The 20,572-nt window shown below is 42.8% G+C and overlaps 1 protein-coding gene across 1 annotated transcript in view; it reads left to right on the forward strand.

Moving 5' to 3' along the window:
• Positions 1–4,316: 4,316 nt before the first annotated feature.
• The window catches only part of SESN3 (sestrin 3), a 43,407-nt gene continuing 27,151 nt past the window's right edge, over positions 4,317–20,572 (forward strand). The window contains exon 1 of the mRNA XM_069015071.1: positions 4,317–4,488. Coding sequence (XP_068871172.1) covers positions 4,387–4,488 — 102 coding nt within the window. The 5' untranslated portion in view covers positions 4,317–4,386. The remainder of the gene's footprint in view (positions 4,489–20,572) is intronic.

Consider the following 20,572-nt stretch of genomic DNA (forward strand, 5'->3'; position numbering starts at 1 on the left):
AGAACTTGAGGATCTTTTAATTTTGTGTGGGATTTCTAGTCTGGCAGCAATCCAGTCAGAGCTATTGCACAGCAGCTGCCCCCTCCCGTCCTCTCTCTCCAAGCTGCTGGATGTCTATGAATAACAAACGTTTCCACTGCATAGCAAGTTCGATTTTACAGCACTTGATCTTGTCAATCTATCCTTTTCAGGAAGCATCAAGCTGTTCAATAATGTATGAACAACAGAAGCACTGCACACTTGTAGAGTAGGTGCATAATTTAGGGAAGCATCATGTAGATTTTGTGAGCATCCCACAGCACCTGCACAGCACATTGCCACCAGGCTGACTGTTCTGGGACACACAGTATGGTCAGTACAGTCAACCTACAGATCATCTTCTTACTGCTCTTGAAAAAAGTGTGTGTTTATCCCTCTGTGCTGCCTTACAGAATGGTTGTGCAGCAGACGGTTGTTGGGTGTGATGCTTTCTGGAAGACAGTGGAGATGCATTTTGTCCAAGTTCCAGGTGGAAATATTGCAGCCTCAGCAGGAGTTCAAAGCTGGTATCACACTGCTAAAACACAGCATGAGTATATGCTCTGGGAGGTGAAGGTGGCTCAGTGTTTGGATGCACCTGGGTCTCTCAGCCAGTCTGTTTCAACAAAGTTAACTTGAAGGCTGCATAAGGCATTAGGAGAAATTTGACCTTCTAACAAAGGCCATCACATCTCAGCCACTCCTACAAGTGTAGGACAAGGGCAGCAGTCCACGCCTGGCTGCAATGTGTCTGCCAAAAATGCATCTGATGATTTCAGGAGGCAGAGAAATCCTTACTTCCTTTGGAAGTTTGTTCCCACCTCGTTGTTTCATCATAGTGTTTGTTTCTTAAACTTTGCAAAAGTTATGATCATTGATGATAAAAATCTGTTTAAACCAGTAGCCACTTGTGCAACTCTATCCCAGCAGGTCAGTAACCTCTGTCAAAGGATGTGATGGTCTCAAGCCAATACGCTCCATATCATCAAGATTAAAAAAAATCTCCCCATTACCCTTATACAGCAATAGTTCACAGCCTGTCTAGGTGACCTCAGCAGAGAGAACTGATTGGGTTTACAGAACTGGCAATCTTTGTAAAATTTACAGGCTGGTCAAGATGCCATGCTCTTTGTAACTCAAGTACCTCTTAATGTCAGCATTCTGCTTTCCTTTATGACTCAGTAGCTGGGAAAAAACTGAAGGAAATCCACAGCAGTGGATGGCAAGTGAGGTACAGTTGAATCATAAAAACTGCCAGACAATTGTGAAGGGAGCACTGGATATTTTTGAATACTTCATTTCAGCAATAAGCTTACAAGGAGAACTTTCAAGAATGTGGATATGTTCACCAAGAAACCAGCTTGTACAAAGACAGGCTCTTACTCGGCAGAACTTATGCACATTTAACTCAAAATGGAATGATCCAAGAGCTCAAAATCAGGCTCACATGCACAAGCTTTTGCAGGCAGCAGGACTCTGCAGATGCTGTAAGCAGAGCACAAAAATGGCATTTTACAGGAGCATTGCCACACAGAGCCCAGCAGTTCATTTCCAAACACCGCATCTAAACAGAGTTGAGGTGTTTTGAAAATTGTCATATTGTCTCTAATGTATACACTAATTTTCTAAGACTGACACCGAGTAAGCACTGGCCCTGTTAAGTAAACGTCTGATCTCTATTAGGCACTAAAACTCTTTATTAAAAAAAAAAAATAAATTGCAGAGGGGAAAAATGAACTCCAGAAAAGATATCCAATAGAACTTTTGTTTGAGGACAAGAAAGGGTTTTAGGCAACTTCTATTTGCTGTATTGTTTCCAAAAACAATGAAACACTTTCAAAGTTTATGTTTCTCTTGACATTTCTCAGATACTAAAGTACTGAAATGCAAGACTGGGAGCCACAAAGGTACTTAAGTGCTTCTTGTTTAATTAAGGGTTAGTCAACCAAATACTTAAGCATCTGGGCATGCATGTCCTGCTTTTTTTCACAAGATGTTTGTGGCAGAACAGAGACTAGATACCAAATTTCTCTAATTTTAAACTGCCTTACCAGTCAGCCTAACTTTCACACCAGACTAATGGAAAATTTTCCTGGGTTTAATGGACTTTGCTAAAGATCTGAAGATGTCACTCAAGGCAGAAATAATTTCAGCAGGGGAGTGGGACCCAACCACATTTCTAAGAATATTTAGTCATGTGTACTTGACACTGTGGATATAAAATAAATGAATGGATGCTATCACTGAAATCTGAGTATTTGCGAATGTTCCGATGTCAAATATTAGGAGTAATTCAGCCAAAATCTTTCTCTTACCTGTTTTTCAAACTTGTCTGCTACCATCCTTGCCAATGGGTTTGAGTTTTGAACCAGACATTTTAACAGCAAATGACTCAAAGTGATCTTACTTGAACTGAAGAGTGAACTCCTCTTTGCTTGTGGCTTAATAACACCAATCCTCTACTGTTTCTTTTAAAATTCTTATTTCAGATAACATTATCGTGGAGTTTGGCAAGAAATAAAAAGCTGTTTATATCATTCACATAGTTTACTTAAATTTTAGCATTACATTCAGATTACATGATGAAAACTAACCTGTTTGGCTACCCTTTTCCCCTGGTTTAAATAGCACCATGCTGCAGTGTGTGGGATTCAGACACGGCACAGCAAGTACCTGCACTCAGGGAAACAAACTGTTTTCTCATGTTGGGATGCCTTTTCTAGTACACTGTTTGGGGGAGAAACCCCCAAAACACCAAAACAAAAACAAAACAACCCCCTTTCATGTATTCTTCTCCAAGCATTTTGTATTGCTGCCTGTGACTGTAACATTTGGATGTATTCCCAACAGTGGAGTCCACAGAGTGTCCGTCTGTTGAAGGCTGCTCTGCCTGGGGAAAAGATCCCTTTTGAAATGGACAGAAGGGAAAGGATGGAGGAGAATATTCCTGTGGATGTGGTTTTACTCATGCTGGCAAAGTCTGATCTGAGAAACTTTTCGGTAGTTCTCAAAGACAGATCTAGGTTCAATCAGTCTCCTTTAAGATATGTAAATTACTAATTGCATTGTGTCCTTTTTAGCCAGTCAGTTGACTAAATTATACAACGCTTCATTTTGTAAAAATAGAAAGTATTCCCAGGCAAAGCAAATCACAGTTCTCAAGCAGCTGGTTTAAGAATGTTTCTCTGGGAGAAACCTTGAAAACAATGTAACATCCCAAATCTGCTTAGAAAATTCATAGCGTAATAGCATTCTGTTGCCATTAAAAAATAAAAAATAAAATCCTTCTGTATCATCATCTTTCAAAATAGGAATTATATAACGCTCGACATTTAATGAACTTTTATTGACGTCGGTGGGACTACTTATGCTGAAGCTCATCTGTGCACATTTAAAAGCTAAAGAGCACACAGGCAAGGGAAACTGCAGTGATGCCGTGATGCAAAAAAGAGGTTCATACCCCAGCTCTCCGAGGCTGCAGATAATAGATTTGCCTCTGTCCTAATTATACACTCCATCTCCGTGCATTAGCATGGAGCCTAGAAAACCTGACTCATCATCCCTAACAATCCCGGCGACCTGAGGCAACCACACACACACACACACACACACACACACACACACTCGCATGCGTGCTCCCAACTTCCCCTAGAGCAAACACCTCATCCTGCTCCGCCGGGCAGCAGCGCAGTCGTGTCCCTGCATGTGCAACCCGCCGCTCTGGCAGCGAGAGCAGCTCGCCCCCGCCCCGGGAACGGGGGTATCCCGGGAGGATGAGGCTGGCGATGCCCAGGGACAGGGTCTGGCCGCGGGGTCGGCAGGCAGGTGGGATGGGGAGCTGAGGCCGGCCCCTCCTCACACCGGGGACCCCGAACGGGACCCTCGGGGACGCTCCTGGGGCAGCGGGAGCGGGACCGGCCCGGGGGAGCCGCGGCCGCCGAGACCCCGGCCCTGGGGGCGTGGCCTCCGCGCCTCATTTGCATGGCGCGCACCTTATTGGCCAGCGGAAGGCACGCGCCGAAGCGCCGGCTCCGCCCCTCTGTCCCCAAGGCTGCCCAGAGACGCCGCCGGCCACGCCCCTCTCCCCGCCCCCTCTCGCAGGCTGCCCGGAGATGGGAGCCGCAGCGGGCGCTGCCCATTGGCCGGCGGCGGGCGGCCCGTCGGGGTTGGCCGGCGGCGGCGGCGGTGGGCGGGGCGGGCGGCGCGGATTGGCGGGGCCGGCGGGGGTGTGCGCGGGGGGCGGTGGCGCGGAGCGGGCGCTGGGGCCGCGGCCGGGGATGGGGGCGGCCGGCGGCGCGGGCAGCTGAGCGGCGCGGAGCGTCCTGCGCCTCCCCGTCCCGCCCGGCCCTCGCCGCCATCCCCGCCACCATGAACCGCCTCGGCTCCGGACCTGTGGGCAGCGCCGCCGCCGCTGCCGCCGCCGCCGGGCAGTACCGGGTGTGCGGCAATTGCCGGAAGGTGCCGAGACAGGTATCGGGGGGCGCCCGCTCAGAGGAGGCGGGAGCTGCGGGAGAGGCTTGTAGAGGAGATTGGGGAAGCGAGGAGCGGTGGGACAGAGGCTTGGCGGCGGGGGGGGGGGACACGGACGGCGACAGTGGCTGAGGAGAAATGGGCAATAGGGCAGCAGTGGGGCGGGGGAATAGAGGGGAGCAGTGGGGTGGGGGCGTGCATGGAGGGCTTTCCAGGAGGTGATTGCCTGGGGAGCGTGGGGTGGGGGGCAGGAGAGGGGTGCAGGGCGAGGGGGACGTGGGCCCAGGGGGTGCCGAGGGTGCCAAGTCCCGCGCCCCCATCGCCCCCATCCCCCTTGGGACGGCTGTCACTTGCCCTTGTCCCAGGCTGCCCCCTGCATCCCGAGGGCTTGGGGGGGGGACCCGGCCTCTCCGGTGGCATTGCGGGGCTTGACTTGGGGCCCAGCCACGCTTGTAAAGTTTATTATCCACATATTTCACCGGCGAAATTCATCACCGCGATCTCCGTCAAGTCTTTGTGCGGGGGGGAATCTGACATCAGAGCTTTAAAAATGTAAGAAAAGCACCAAAGAATTCCCAGCCCCCCAGCTCGCTGAACCACATCCCTGCAGTGCCCGGCCGCTTCCCTGCGGACCCCCCCGTGCCCCCGGAGGGTGCGGTGGCTGCACCCCCTGCTCCCGACATCTGCCTCACGGGGAGCATTAGTGGAGGTGCTTTTTGTTTGTCCAGTGCAAATGAATTAAAATTGCTGAGTTGTTCAAATGCGCCGAGTCTCCGAGCGCCCAAGATGAACGCGACGCCGGTTTTGGTTTTATTTTAATTCAATCTCTCCCAACACATTTTGCTCCAGGTTGGTTCTTGCAAATGCTAAGAAAGCCTGTAAGTCAATGAGCTCAAATATTTGCGCTCTTTGTCCAAAAACTGTTTTTCTTCCTCTGTGGGTCAGGCCAAGTGCCAATCAAAGTTGTTTTTCAAGCCTCTCTTCCCTGCAGTAGGACTGCTTTTTTCTTTCTTCCTTTTTTTTTTTTTTTTTTTTTTTTTAAGGGTTTGGTTTTTGGAAAGGAGGTGTGTATTTAGGGGAGGGGGAGGAGAAACGTTAAAAATCGGTCAGAGAGAGAAGCAGGTCTTAAAAATCATGTTTCTTGAATATTTTAATGGAAACAAAATCTTATTAAATGTGCATGCTTGGTATGTGCAGTTATTTTTTCCATAAACTCTTGGATCATATTACAGTTGATACTTGGTGCTCAGCTCTTAGCTCAGCTTGCAAGAAATGTAATGGATCAGAGAAGCACACATCAGCAGAGTCTGATTTTTAACCATTTCGTTGCAGGATCGAATCCCTTCTTGGCTTTAGCTTGCTGCTGTTCTGGCTTTAAGAAAAACAAGTACTTAAAAGAGAAGTTCTGCAGGGTTAAAGCCTGAAACAGCTTCAGACTTGACATATGTCTAAAGACATACAAATTAACCAGTGCCAAATATGTCTGTAGAAAAAGCAGGGAGGGAGCTTGCTTTGTTCTGCCAAATAATCAAAATGTTTTGTTGACAAATAAAGTGGTGCTTGGCAGCACTTGTAGATCTAAAATTAAATTTAAGTTATTGAATTTTTTTGAAGCCGTATTCCCATCCTGCTGGGTAGGACTTTTTTTGTATACCTCTTTAATATCAGTGGGAGGTAGGAGGCGGGGACAGGGTTAGATGGTACTTTTCTGGTAACAGGAAACTTGCTGGATTTGATTTATTGTTGTTTTTTTATTTTATTTTAAAGTAGTTTAGGGATGATGGTGAAACGTAGGCACCAGTTGGGTCTGTTGAGAAGGCAACTTAGTGCTGCTCTGCTTTGGCTGTGGTCATTTCAACCATACAAAATTGGGGAAGAATAAAGAAACTGAGTGACAGCCTGTGAAACCCTCTTGAAACATAGGTGTTCTGTGCTTTCAGTGGTTGTACTGGGACATTGTTCCATCTCTGTTGTAGGCTGGACAATAAAAATAGAAGTGCAAAGCTTCACTACATCTGTCATTATTTAAAGGTTGGCGTAATAAAAATCACTGTAAATTTTAACCTTTTGCACCTCATTGGCAAGCATGCAAGTAGAAAACACGAGGAAAAAAAAAATGCTTGATAGAAGCGAGATGCAAATTTGACCTGAGTCTCAGAGTAATAATCTTCAGATAAGTGCTGCCTCATCTGTTCTTTTGATGGTATTGGGTTTTTTTCTAATGATCATGTGATAATATACTGGAAAAAATGATTGGCCTTGAAACATGTTGAATCTCTTCTGCCCTCCTCAGTCTTAAGTCTTTATTTGAAGTCATTTGAATGCTCACAGTTTAGGTAGTGCTGTTGTCAAAATCATAAGGAGCAAAGATAGCTTTCAACTCAGTGGCATATAATGAAATTTGAAATAGTCTAGCATGTTTTGGATTCTTATGGATGAAGGTAAGTTTCTCTTTCAGCTGGGAAACAGGAAAAGCTAGATGCAGCACTTTATGCTTTGGCCGATTTCAGATTAATCAAAGTTACGTTTTATTATGGAAAGTTCTATGAGGGCAGCACTGAGAATCTTGCTACATATTCATGGATTAAATTTGCCTATGAAGACTGCTTCTCATATTAAAAGGATACAGTTTCCAGTTGGGTTTATTGTTATGGTACTCTTTAGATAACCAGATCTACTTGCAGAACAGTTGTTGCTAATCAGAAGGGCTTAGACAGTCATAGATACGACAACTGCATCATTATTTGGTTTAGGAGAAAAACAAAAAAGGACAACCAGTAGTAGGTGATGCTGTCTTGAGTTTGATCAGGGAGCTTGTTGAGCACACAACCAAGGCAATGCTTTAGCTCAGTTTAACAAATGGGAGAATGACCAAAACAACATGAGCAGCTCTGGTTCATGGGATGGATGGGCAGCCTTTGTAACAAAACTGTGGCATACCAGTAGGGCAAAGTGTTAAACATGGCATATGAGTGCTGTTGCCAAGTCTTTCCTAGAGGTGGTTGAGAGTTGCTGCCATTTCAGTAACCAGGACAGCTCCAGCTCCCTCCTTTGAAAATGCAACATGTAGGGGAGTCCCTCGGCAGGGGAGCTCCAGGGTGTTATCCTGGAGCCTGATGGAAATCCAAGGTTCTCCTGCCTAAACAGAATCAATATCCCAAGAAAGAAAGAAGAGAATATATAGGAAGAGCTCAGTATTTCTTTGGACAGATAACTGCTTCAGGAAGGCTTTTAGGAATAAGCAAAAAGTCTTCGGGGGATAGAAAAGTCCTGATATGTCAGGAAATGTAGGAACAGGGAAGATTTGCCAACTATTCAAACTTAGTTGCAAATTGCAAAGCATGTGAAGTAAAAGGTTCTTTTACGTGTACATACAAGTCAGTAGGATAGAAAAGAAGTATAAACATGGTTCCAGGATTAAATATTTGGTTTGTGTTAGATTTCAGTGAGGCAGATAGAAGGGCAGTGGCAAGATGAGTGATGGGGGAGTGTGGTTTAAAAGCAACCTTTAGTGTTGGCAAGGTGGAAGTGGACCCAACTTACCTGACCCTCCTGGCTTGAACCAGTGTCTGTGCTGGAGTGCAGCATAAAGGCATATGGAATCCAGGATTTTCCTGGTATTTATAGACCTACCCACTCAGAGTGATCCTGTGAGAGGGGAAATATCCATAAAAATGAGTGATATAATTTGCTCCTCATCCTCCCATGCCAGTCTCCTTCTTTAGTACAAGTCTCAATCCTGTACAAAGTTACTAAAGCAAATAGGAAAAAATATATATGCCATGATATCACCAGAAGCAGTTCATGCTAGACTAATGTAGTGGTCTTCTGTTGGTAAGACAGCTGCTACAGTGTCCTGTTCCAAAAGCTTTGAATGGACTAAAACTGCACTGTAGTCATTAAACATCTGAAGTAACATCAAAGGTCGAACTTGACACTGCAAGTCAATGCAAATTAAATGTTTGTATTTACTAACATCAAATGTTCTATATATCAAAAAGTTTAACTAGGTTTGAAAATTATTTAGGTGAATTCATAACAGAAAAATTAAACAACACCTGTAAATATGAAACAGCAACACCTCTCAGTATAGTTTCTGTATGCTTTCCTGGGTGTCACGTCTCCCATTGTCCCCTAGCAGTGATAGGTTACTGGGCAGGAGGGACCTTTGTTCTGACACAATTTGTCTGTTTTTCTGTTCCTGTTAATTACAGTGATTCAGAACTGATGAGAATGGGAATTTTGGTGGGCCATGCTTAAAGGAGAAGTCGCTGTGCTGAGAGGAGAACACAAGTGGTAAATGTTGTTGTTCCAGGGAGAGAGGGACATTTCATGGAGAGCTGGGAGACCTTGAGCACTGACATAGTAAAAGTGGTGTGAAGTCCAGTGGTGTGAAATGTGAGAGTTACAGGCTTGGCTGTTTGCTACTCATCACTTTTAATAAGAGCAGCTCCTTGGAAGGAGCAGGGAGAAGGACGTCGATGAAGGAGGACCAGCAGCTTACTGTCACCCTGCAGGGCTGTGGTGTTGGAGAGGAGGGAAGCTGGGAAGGATAGGCCCTAATTAAACAGGCACAGAGGCTGGCTGCCTGGGTGCTGGGAGAAAGGGCATACTGATTTTGCAGACGGAAACTAAAAAAGTTTGCTTTTTTAATCCAGCAGAAAAAAAGGCTGAGAGGGGATATGATCCATGTCTATAAATACATCTCATGGTAAGAGCCAGTGAGGAGAAATTAGCTCAAGAGTAGATGGATGAAATATGTTCATAAATACATTTAGGCTGGAAAATTGAATTGTCCACAGGTACAAGGATCTGGAAGAGTTTGTTCTAGGTCTGATGCTGCCAGAAAAAAGCACCCACTTTTAAGATAGAAAAATGTGTGAACATCATTAAATGATGTGGTGCTTACAATAGCACTAGCCTAGGCTCAGGGAGTTGAGGTCATATCCAAAAAAAAAAAAAAAAAAAAAGGCACACTTTCATTCACATTATTGTTCTGTGTGGGTGAATAAGAAAGTAGCCCAAAAGTGAACCAAAAATAGTTTAATGTCAGGTCTCATAAGCCCATGTAAGGCAAAATATGTGTTACCATGAGTCATGAAGATGCATGGAGATGCTGTTACCTGCACTGTAAAAGTCAAGAGGCCTTTCAAGGATATCTCAGCTATTTTGAGGGAAGTCAGCCTGGTTCAATCTCTTCTGAGCATAGGCAAATCAAAGTTGCTATGCCTTTGCTTGGAAAACACCCTGGCTTTTCCACAATGCAGCGTCTTTTTTTCTGAGTTGAATAGTCTAGTTGGCTTTGGAAGTAGTCTAGTTGGCTGTCACAGAGAATCTTAATTTGTAAAATCAATTTATATCTTCTATAGTTTGATGCCTCTTAATAATAATCTCTCTTCACATTGTAGGGAATGTGAGGGGCTGCCTAGATGGCTTTAAATCTCCAATGTGTTTCTTCCTAAAGGAGTTCTCAAAATGATTTGCAAAGTCTGTCATGAAAAATCAACTCTGCTTGCATTGGTTCTAATATTAGCAACATTCTGTTGTGTAAAACATTGTGTCTGCCTTCAGTGTTTGTGTCTTCCAGTCCCCTGCAGCACTGGTGAAACATGGTGAAACTAGCTCAGGTCACTCCTCCAACTAATTCCGAATGCACAGCTCGGGGGGAGAAGATGGGTTTTCTTAGGGTCCAAAAATGTAAAGCTATGAACCAAGAGCAACAAACCAAACTTTTTAGGACAGTTAAAGTCAAGAGCAACAGGCTCCTCACTCTCATACTTCATTCTTACTTTTTCTTGAAACCTTTGATAAAAAAGCTCCCAACAAAATGACAACTAAGAACAGGGTTCTTTCCTGTGAAATAAATGCTGTGAAAATCCAGAGCTGACTGGTTTCTCTCCTTCCCCATCCTCACAAGTGTTTCAATAATTTGTATCTTTTCAGAATCTGATCCATTTAACTGACTCTTCTCCCATCCCCAGCGTAATTATAGTCTTTGTGTCCTGAAATCAAAGGACGGTGTTGCTCTTTGCACATGTATGCTGGTCCTGAGGCTTCCTGGGTTCTCCTAATTTTGCCTTAAAAACTACTATAAAGAAATTTCTTTGTGTTTTCCTACTTTTACGGGCTGAAAATGAGATGGCAGAATTATTAAATTTTCATTAGACCTGTAATGAGAGTGGCATGAGTGAAATGAACCTCTGGTGAACGACATTGTTTTGCAATGAAAAGCTGCAAGAGGTGGCCTCATAGCAACTGGGCTCATTTAGAATACTCATTCTATTTAAAAAAACAAAAGCAAAAACACCGTCTTCCCTGAATTACAAGGAGGGAATGGAGGTGAGAAAGGAAAGAAGGTGGGCAGGAGGATTTTCTTCAGAAGAAACCTTGAGGTTTAGTGTTGGGACTGAGTTAGCCAAGCGTGGAGGTTGTCCCCTGCTAAGACTTACTTCTACTCGTAGGAGTGGAGCATTGCATTAGCCAAATCACAGGCTGTGGTTTGGAGATGTGGACTCTGTGAACATTTGCTTTAAATTTATGCATATTACTTAATTAGGGCTTCAAATCTCACATCTCTTTAAATGGCAGTGTTTTGAAATCTGAAAAAAATAATATGGTTCATTAAGCATCCTTGGTTTTTGCTCTCTTCCACATTGGTGAGGGAGCTGTTAATACTCATTTAGTTCTTTATTTGAACCTTTTTTTCCTGGCTAGGGAGATATGAGAGAGAGAAGATAGTGGTATAATTCTGCCCTGGCTGTGCATAGCTGGGGTCTGGAGATTTTATTATCAGATTTCGATTTACTGGGCTGGAGAATAAGGAGGGATCTCAAGCATAGTTTGCATGGCCAGGCTGAATATTGGCTTTTTGTCTAAGTGGGTCAGGATGGACTGGGGGGAAATGGAGCACTTTTAGTAGAAAAGAAATTTGAATTGTCAGGAGGGAGACCTCAGTTAATGAGAAATTGCACCTCATCAGCTTTGGAAAAACCTGTTTGGAAATAATTTATTCTGTTTAATTTCTCTGTTCTTTGCAGGTGTTCCTGTTTGTATGCAGAGGTCCTTCCCATTGTTTTCTCTGCAGCCCAGCCTGGTAGTCTTTGTGCTTTGAGTAGAAGCTATAGGGAACGTAATGCAGATGAGTCAAATTATGAAATGCCATTACAGGGCAAACTTCTTTTTCTGATGGTTTGCCTATCAGTCAGTCCATGAAACACATTACAGATAGTTCAAGAAGTTTTATGTAGTTCTTGGTATGCCATCCTGGGCAGACCAGTGTTACTGATAATAGGGGAGGCCATGATCAAGGGGTATTAATTTTAAATGTCTCTCTTAACTACTAGTTTCAAATTTGTATTATAGGATGCTTCTTGCATATCAGACATTAGATCTAACTAATCACTTGGGGCAAAATACTGGTATAGATGGTAGTTAATATTGTGTGTTCATGAAGCTGAAAAACTATTTTGTTCCTGTTACAGACCACGTCAACCATTGATTTACTCTAATATCTTCACTCTCACATCTTAGTTAAATTGAAAGGAAGGTGTTTTGAAGCATGGGCTTTTTTCTTGTAGGACGTAATCTTTGTGACAGTCATGGACTTAAGTTAGGGAGAGGCTGAACAGAATGTAAGTGATGGCGCTCAGGGTAAGAGACAGAAGTCAGTGCTCTTAATCTAGCAAGATATCTTAAATCTTTCCTGAATGTCTCTGCTTACCTGAATTAAGGTAAGATAAATAAACAGATACAACCTCCTGATTAAAGACCTTTTGTTGTTGTTAATGACTCCCATAGTACTCTCAAGGTAAGCATCTTTGTTTTGTTAGACCAGCAACAGATTTCTAATGGATTCTGAGCTCAGCCCCCAACCTCTTGAACTTGGTAATAGTGTGAACCTACCTGCAGTCCCCATCCTCAGGGGATCAGATGGTAAAAAATAATAATGGAGCAGAATATGAAGTATTCCTGGCTTCATGTGTTGGGAGTAGGCTGGAACAGAAGTAATAAGTCTTTATCACAAGGGAATATGGTGTGGTCAGTGTGTGGACCCCCCTTTGGCTTGTGGTTTAAGTCTTCTAACATATACAGATGTTAGGTTAACAGGTATGAAAGCCAGGAGGAATCGCATTCTTGAGAATTCTTTGGAGTCATAGGTCTCTGCTATCTCTGCAAGTGCAAAACACATTTACAAGAAAAGTAAAAGGTAACTTGAAAATCAGGTTTTCATTTATTCAGAATGGGCAATAAAGTAATAAATACAGTCAATGTGTCTCAGTTGCTGCAGTTTGGAATCAAACTGTGTAATTGTGTATCTGTTTTAAAGCATATTAAATTTGAAATTAGTTTTGTCATGAAACTGGAGAGACATGTAAATTCTTTCAGAGTCATTTGACACTTTATAGGATGGATTAAAATTGTTCCTTAGAAAGGAATGGTTGCAAGAATGACTTCTCACTTAACATTTTCAAATGAAAAACTCATGCTTCTGAGCAATTGCACATAACCTCAGTAAAACAAAGTTATGTTAATGACAGTGAGGGAGTACAAGCTGTCTTGGTGTAAACCATTCTAGAGCCGTACACAGCTGCTTACTCAAAATCATCCTTTATTTGTCTCTGGGCAGTTTCTTATTGCATTGGATTTGGTCTGGCTGATACCAACAAAACAATTGAAAGCCAGCGTATGTTCTCTCCTCTGTATGAATTCTGCAGTTAAAAACTGTTTAATAAGACAGTATCTTAACAGTGTTGAACCTAATTTAATAGCACATGCTTGTAAATACGTTTAATATCTCCTGCTTTAGCATGTGGTAAAGGGAATATAGTTACATTATTGTCTAAATGTATCTGGAGGGGTTTTGGCCATATGGTTCTAAATCTGTTTTAAAGTAATTATACCTATTAACTAAAAAAATAAAAAATATTCCCCTCTGAGTTGATTGACATTCCTCTCAGTAAAGCACCCTCATTGCTGATTAGAGGTGTGGAAATAGTAATTTGTTCTAGCATTTAGAAATTTGATTAGAACTCTAATGAAATGGAGCTCTTACATGCTCTCTAAATATTCTACCTGGCACCAGCTGGATCTCATCCAGTGTGGAAGAACACTTGAAATGTTGCTTTACTACAATATCTTTTGTGTCTTGAAGTCAGTGTGCTGTCTGCAGTGCAAATACCCACTGGCTATTCAGCAGACAGAGCAAACCTTGAGCCTCCCTGGAAACCAGTATCAGGATGTGATTATTCCAGTGAGCACTGATTGCCTGACTGCAATATCTGGCTTAGAGATAGAAAATTAAAGTAGCTCTTTATAGAGAAGCACCCATACTACAGCTTTGTCATCTGGACTTCAGGTGGTTGTGCACATATGTTATGCACAACATGGTGTGTGTATATGAGGTAAAAACATGCTGAAGTTCCCAATTTGTCCCTGTTGTTGTCTAGTAATAAGGTGGCAACAACACTCTATGAATAAGAGTTTAAAGTTAAAGCACCACATTTCTCTCCCCATTATGAGGAATGTCTTCAGTTCCCTCCAAAAGCTGATTGCAACACCCATTACGTGCAGTGGCAACTGTTTGAGCACCCATGTTTTAAGTCCTCTTTAATTCATTTGCAGCCATTTGCACTCCAGACCACTATGGCTAGAAAACTCTAAATTGGCACTCTGTTAGTATCCTGTAGTGGAAACTTCCAGTCCCTAGTGGTAGGAGACACTTGAGGAACACTTGAGGTGCATGGTGTTCATTAGTCAACAGTTCATTTTGACTGGTTGCCTTCTCCCTGTGAAATCCAGAAGATAAGCTGTAATGCATTTCACTAGAATCAGACATGGTCTTTTGTGTTCTTCCTTATTTTTTTTTTTAGTTCTATTTGTCCACCATATTTAATATTTTTACATCTTGGCAGTCACCACATTTAAACAAATGCAGTGGAAAGGTTGAACCAGAAAAACTCCCAACCAGTTTATGCCATATTAATGCTTCAGAAATTATTTTCATCTTCTTGTTCCCTCCAGAAAACCTGAACAAACTGTTCAATTACATTAGTATTTTAAGTTTTGCGTTACTGGGGAAAGACTGGATGAGGTGGTAACATTGGGGGTCATTCAAGTAGAATCTGCTTTGAAATAAGTGACTTTTATTCCAGCAATTTAAAACTTGTCTCACTTCTGTGCTGGTGCTTGACAAGTAGTTAGGAGGAAAGGTGTGTTGGTTGAAAAGGTCAACTTAACATAATTAAAGGTTGAAGGAGCCTGCAGCTGCCATTGTAGTTCTTCAGGAGAGATGGGGCTTGGTGCCTCTTCCACCTGGGCAGAGTCCAAGAGGAAGGAGAGCAGACTGCAGCCATGGAGGGTATGCTGGAACCATCTTTCACACATGGCTTAGAAAAGCCAAGAGGGGAGTGGAGGTGGAAGGAGGGTCTCCCTCCATGCCCCTGCTCTTTAGGCCACTTATGCAAAAAGTATTAGATAAAGGTGTAGTTAGTTGACCTATTTATCCAACAGAAACTTGCCGTACAAGCAAAAGCAGTTTGACTATCCAGTGCTGTTGCTGTTTGGTATGGGACACTCCTTTGAGTTAAGCTGTGCCTCATGAATACATAGAGGCAGCATCCAGCCATCCAAAATGATTAATTTGTCTTGTTTGAGAAGGTAGGTCTATGGCCTCAGTTCTTGTTTCCCAGAAAAGTTGGACAAAAAATTGCATGGTCTAACCTCTGTCTGTATAGAGGTAAGGCTGTTGCAAGTAAAGGCTGTGAATGTGTCTCTTGGGAGCTGGGCTTATTCTGACGAAAAGGTCTCTGTTTAGGTTGGGAGACTTCATTAAGAAAAAGGGCAAGTTGACTGGAGGGCAATGGAGAACCTTATTAGGCAGTGCATGTTAATCACTCTTCCATAGCTACAGAAGTCTTTATTCAAGCAGGGCATAAAATAAGTGAGTTTATTATTTCTTTATTACTTTTTTTTTTGTAGAGTCGTTAAGCCACCAAACTGTAGCAAAAGCCCTCTTAGTAAAAGTGTAGGCAGTGATCTGAGAAAATGGTAGCACCTGCTAGCAGAGGCTGCAGGTAAATCTAAAATTCTGTCGATCTGCTGGCCTGGGTGGCTGGAGAGAGCAGGAGTAGCTGATCTATCTCTGGACAAGTCCTGTATTTACATGCAATAAATCTTCTCTAACAGTTAGGAGTCTTAATTTTTGAAAATCAGCATCTCTTTTAAGCTCCATCATGAAAATACATTTGTATCTTTGGTCTTTGCTGCCACCAGCTCAGCTACATTAAGTCAGTGTGTTTTGGAGATTGTATCTCACTAATGACTCACTTTGGTAAGATGTAGCTTAAGATGCAAAATGTTCTTGAAAAAAAAAAAAAAGGAAAGAAGAAGAAAGGGGAAGAAACTGCCTGACTGAAAGTATTCTTATGGTCGCTCCAGCAAGTCGGTGGCTTGCGAATGTGCTACTGAGATGAAGCCTTTCCTCTGTCTGTCTCTTGCCCAGACTTTCCCAGACTAATCAAATGTAAAACAGTGTGTCAGCTCCCTGCTCATTGTAAAACAGTCTCCTGCCTTTGCAAGCAAGACTCCTTGGAGAAATAATTTGTTCTAATTGGTGACCATTTTAGGATTTCCTATCAGATGAAAAATCAAAAGGGCTCACCCGTGGTTTTCCATCTGTGGCCGTAGCACCTATAAGATTTTTCTGGACTTCCTTCAAGGAGACTGTGTAAGAAGACTTACTTCAGTAAACTCAGAGGTATGGTGTGGGTGCCACCTCCTTCTGAAAAATGCTTACAAGTCAACTAATCAAAAGAGGCTTAAACTCCTGCCTTAGACAGCAAGGCGCTTGCTCTTGGAAATTGTACCTTTAGGCTAGAGGTAAAGCGTGTTAGTCAGGGAGATTTTATTTTTCATCTGGCACATTCTCTCTGTTTGAGTCATCAACCAAAGAAAGATGGCAAAAAAAGCTGCTGCTCTTAAAGCAGGAGGATATGACTCCTTTTGGATGTCCAGGAGGACTCTCCCTTCCCTGGCAGAGCTAGGACAACAGCATCAGCATGCCTTACATTATTTGAACTGTTGCAAAGATGGTCAGTGATCATCAGTTGCACATAAGCATTTGTCTGAGAAACTTGTGCCAAGGGGGCTTCTCATTTTCTTTTAAAAGCTTTTCAGTGGATTAACTTAAAATTTTAAGGAACATCGGCCACAAATTTTGTTTGTTATAAATTAGAAACCTTAAAACTCATGTTTTAATATTTTGATGTTGTCTTGAATGTTAACACAAACAGCTTAATTAAAGTTCTTCATAATGAGGTGGTATAGCCAATATGTGCTTGTATTCCTCCAGTACCATCTATCTAAACAAATATCATCTGCCCATCAGGTGAGTAGGGAGGGTTCATAAGTATATTGTCTTTATGTTTTAATGCATAGGCATTTTTTTCTTCACCTTTTTCAAATCTAAATGGAGGGAATTTCTGAAGAGGTGCATTCAGAAAAGAGGAATAATAACACTGGCTTCCTCAAACCGGTGTTAGTAAAGAATTGAAGTGTAATGTACTTAAGATTCTGAAGTAAATTATATGATACCACCTGTGCTGAACAGGCAGTGTAGGAATGTGCTCACCCAGGCACTAAGGAGCTTCATAACACGGCCGGCATCATCTACACTGGATTAGTATAATGCTTGTTTCTGTAAGGGTCCAGTTTAGCTAAAATGCCTCATTGCTTGGGGGATGCCAATTCCTCTCTCTATTAGAAAATAGGTTCCATTTTCAAATAGGACTTACAGAATAAGTAGTAATCTTGAACCAGTCTGTTGCAGAGATGTGACTGCATTAGGGCAGATACAGTGGGTCAGATTGAAACTCAGACTCCGGTCATCTGACAGTGGCCAAGGGAAGACATTGAGGAAAGAAGACACAAAATGGAGCAGTTTGTTATGCTCTCCCACAACACTGTCTCCCAGGCTCCAAGTGTTTGCCATTTGAAAACGTCTGGAGCTGGAGGTGAATTCTCCATATTTAATAATCATTGTTGCATTTCTCTTCCATGAACTCAAACACTTCACTTTTAAACACACACTGGCTTTTTGTCTGTAGCATCTTACAGCAAGGATTTCCACAGCTTAGTTGCACATTGTGGAAAGGCTAAGTACCTCTGCTTGAGCTTGTCACATGCTGTTTGGTTCACAGTCTTTTTATTGGAGGTGGTAAAAGCACACTGTGCGTGGACTGTGACAGCAAGGAGGCAATCAATTAAAATTATTTGACATGCTTGTGACAGCAGTCTCAGCAGTTCAGAGTTGCTGTTTCCAGGACTCAAGCTCCTGTGTTTCACAATCCTATTTGAAAAAGATGGCAGAAAACTAGCTGGGACAGCTCCAGTACTGAGCAGAGCCCATTTCCCTCTTTAATCTGTGTGAGAGGATTTTGTTTTCTGAACTTGGGCAAGTTACTTCCATGACGCTTAAGATAGTTCCTGCACACAGTTCAAAATAACTGCTATGATCATTTGGTACATAAAATGTGTGGGAAAAGCAGTTTGAAAGCCCATGCTTGAGCCATTTGCTTGACTTTCTTATGTGTTTGAATAGAATTTGGTTTTATGTAGTACTTGGTAAGTGAAAGGTGCTTAGGAGCATATGTCTGCAGCAGCATTTACTACTGAGCAAATAGATGGTGCTCTAGACGTTTTTATTGAGCTGAAAACACTACAAGGACACAGACTTATCAAGAAGGAGTGTTGGCAGGGACATATGCTAAGTTTATTTCTGGAGTGTGGGGCTTCTGCTCACATACCTGTTCCCTGAAATGCAACAAAGAAGCACCTGTGATACACTCCAGGTAGCAAAATGTGCCTCTGCAGCGGGTTTGCTGCTCTTCTGATAAAATTCCAACTTCCCACTTATATGTCCTGGTTCAATGGCCAATCAGGGGAGCAGGCAGAGTGCATCTCCTACTGAATTTTAAAATAACAGCTATAAGAAGAGTAAGCTGTACAATGATATTGCAGGGTGAAAAGTAGTGGGAATGCCTGGGAAGCTGGGCTGTATGATCTACAATCTCATAGTTACAGGTCAAACAGGTTTTCACATGGAAAAGGTCCTCAGCCTTTGCCTTCTTGAGTTAAACTCTGTGGTGGATTTACACCACACTTAGCTTGTGAAGATTTTTCAGTGTTTGGTAGCCTGTAAACATGTAGTGTTTGACATTAGTCATGAACATTGCTTGACTAGCACCTCAGGCAGCCAAATACTTTGTGTGGCCAGGAGACCAGTGCAGGAGACCTTGTTGCTTTTGATAGTCTATCATGCAGGTAAGTTGAAGCTGGGAAGGAAACTATTTTAGTGAGCTGTGCAGAGGTCAGAGCCCAGCTTCCTCCCCTGCAGCTGCGGGGGACTGAGATGCTAATCAGAGGAGGATATTGTTATTATTTTTTCCATTCAAGTGCAAAGGTAGGACTCCATACTTGCTGTGGGCAGATTTCTTTATGGTACTGTTCCCTCCAAGCTGTCAAGCTTCTTCTTTTCAACTGGAAACTCAGCAGTGGCTGACTTAACATTTGTCTGGTTTCTCAAGCCAGTTGTGCAGCGGAGCTTCGTGTGCCTGCCTGACTTAGGAACTGTTAACCAAGGACTCCTTCAAAACCAGTGAAACCAAAGACTTCTTTAAAGCTGACTTGTAGAAGAGCAGCAGTTGTGCTAGCAACTGCAGTGTAGGCATGACTTTAACAGTCTTACCTTGGTAAAAATCCACATTTTAATCTTTTAGGGCACACTGTGCCTAAAATCTCTCTCTCTCTCTGTGCTTTGTCATAATGAATGCAATGCCAGTAACAAAACGGAGAGATGAGAGAATGCAGCCTTGATGACGGTCCCTAGTTAAAAATTCACCCAGTCTGTTTTTATAGTAACGTGCTATTAAATGCTTCTTCTTTTCTATAAACCCTTGGTGATGATGGTCTCTGCTGAAACACTGTAGCACGTGAGGATTTTCTAGCGTGCATTGCAGTGGAGTCCTTTCAAGACTTTCTTTAAAAAATTGTCAGCGTGTTGTGTAGTGTACTACCCTTATATTAATCTAGTGTTTCAATCATTTAGCATCTTTGAAATATTTCAAAAAACCAAAACCAAACAACAAAAAAAACACCATACCATGGACCACTTTCTTAACAGTAAGAAGATGCCATTATGCATTTACAGTATGGATGAATACCATTCCATTTTGCTTGCTTACAAGGGATGTCTTTTTAGACAATACTTCTATTAAAAATTCGGTAGAGCATTCTTGGGAGACAGTTCTGCCAGAGATACATGATGGATTTGCATAACCCCAGGGGGTCTTTCTCTCTTTTTGTTTTTTAATCTCCAGTTGGCAGTATGCCCCATAAATCAAATGTGTGTGTTTATGAATTGAAGTATTTTAACCATTCAATTACTGTATAGTAAAGAGGCTGTGCTCTCAGTCGTTAATTTAGTATTAATTCAGGCCTGTCAAAGCAGCTGCTGTTCTATCTGTACTTTCTAGCAAACGTTTGCTGTACCTGGTGGCAGTGTTCTGCTGCGTGGATCGAATGGGGCATTCAATACGATCTCTCCATAGGAGAATGGAGGCCACATGCGTGACCACAGTCACTGCCCTTGTCCACACTGAGCCTGCAGCCTCCTGAGCACATGGGACCCTTCTGGCAGAGCGAAAGCAGGCTTGGTTAGATGGGCTGTGCTCAGGCAGGACAAGGCAGCCCTCTGCATGGAGGCAGCAGATTAAAGGATATGCTGTGCTGCTTCAGAGAGTCTCCCTGAACATGCAGTGCTCCTGTCCTGGCTGATGAGGAGGCAGATTAACTCAGTGCACGTTTGCCAACTTAATGGCTAAAGGCTATGTTCTCCAAACTAGATAATACTGGTCTGTCTCAGTATGTCAGATGTGGACTAAACCCGAAGGTGGAAGGGAGCCAAAGTACAGATAAAACAAGTCCCAGCTAAAACCACTGAAGTTTTCTAACTTTTGCTCTTAATATCTTGTGCTGTTGAAACATAGAAAATGCTCTTCTGCCATGCTTGTAGTTTATTGAGTCATCA

This window comes from Aphelocoma coerulescens, chromosome 1 (genome assembly GCF_041296385.1).
Source record: "Aphelocoma coerulescens isolate FSJ_1873_10779 chromosome 1, UR_Acoe_1.0, whole genome shotgun sequence".
NCBI classification, from domain to species: domain Eukaryota; kingdom Metazoa; phylum Chordata; class Aves; order Passeriformes; family Corvidae; genus Aphelocoma; species Aphelocoma coerulescens.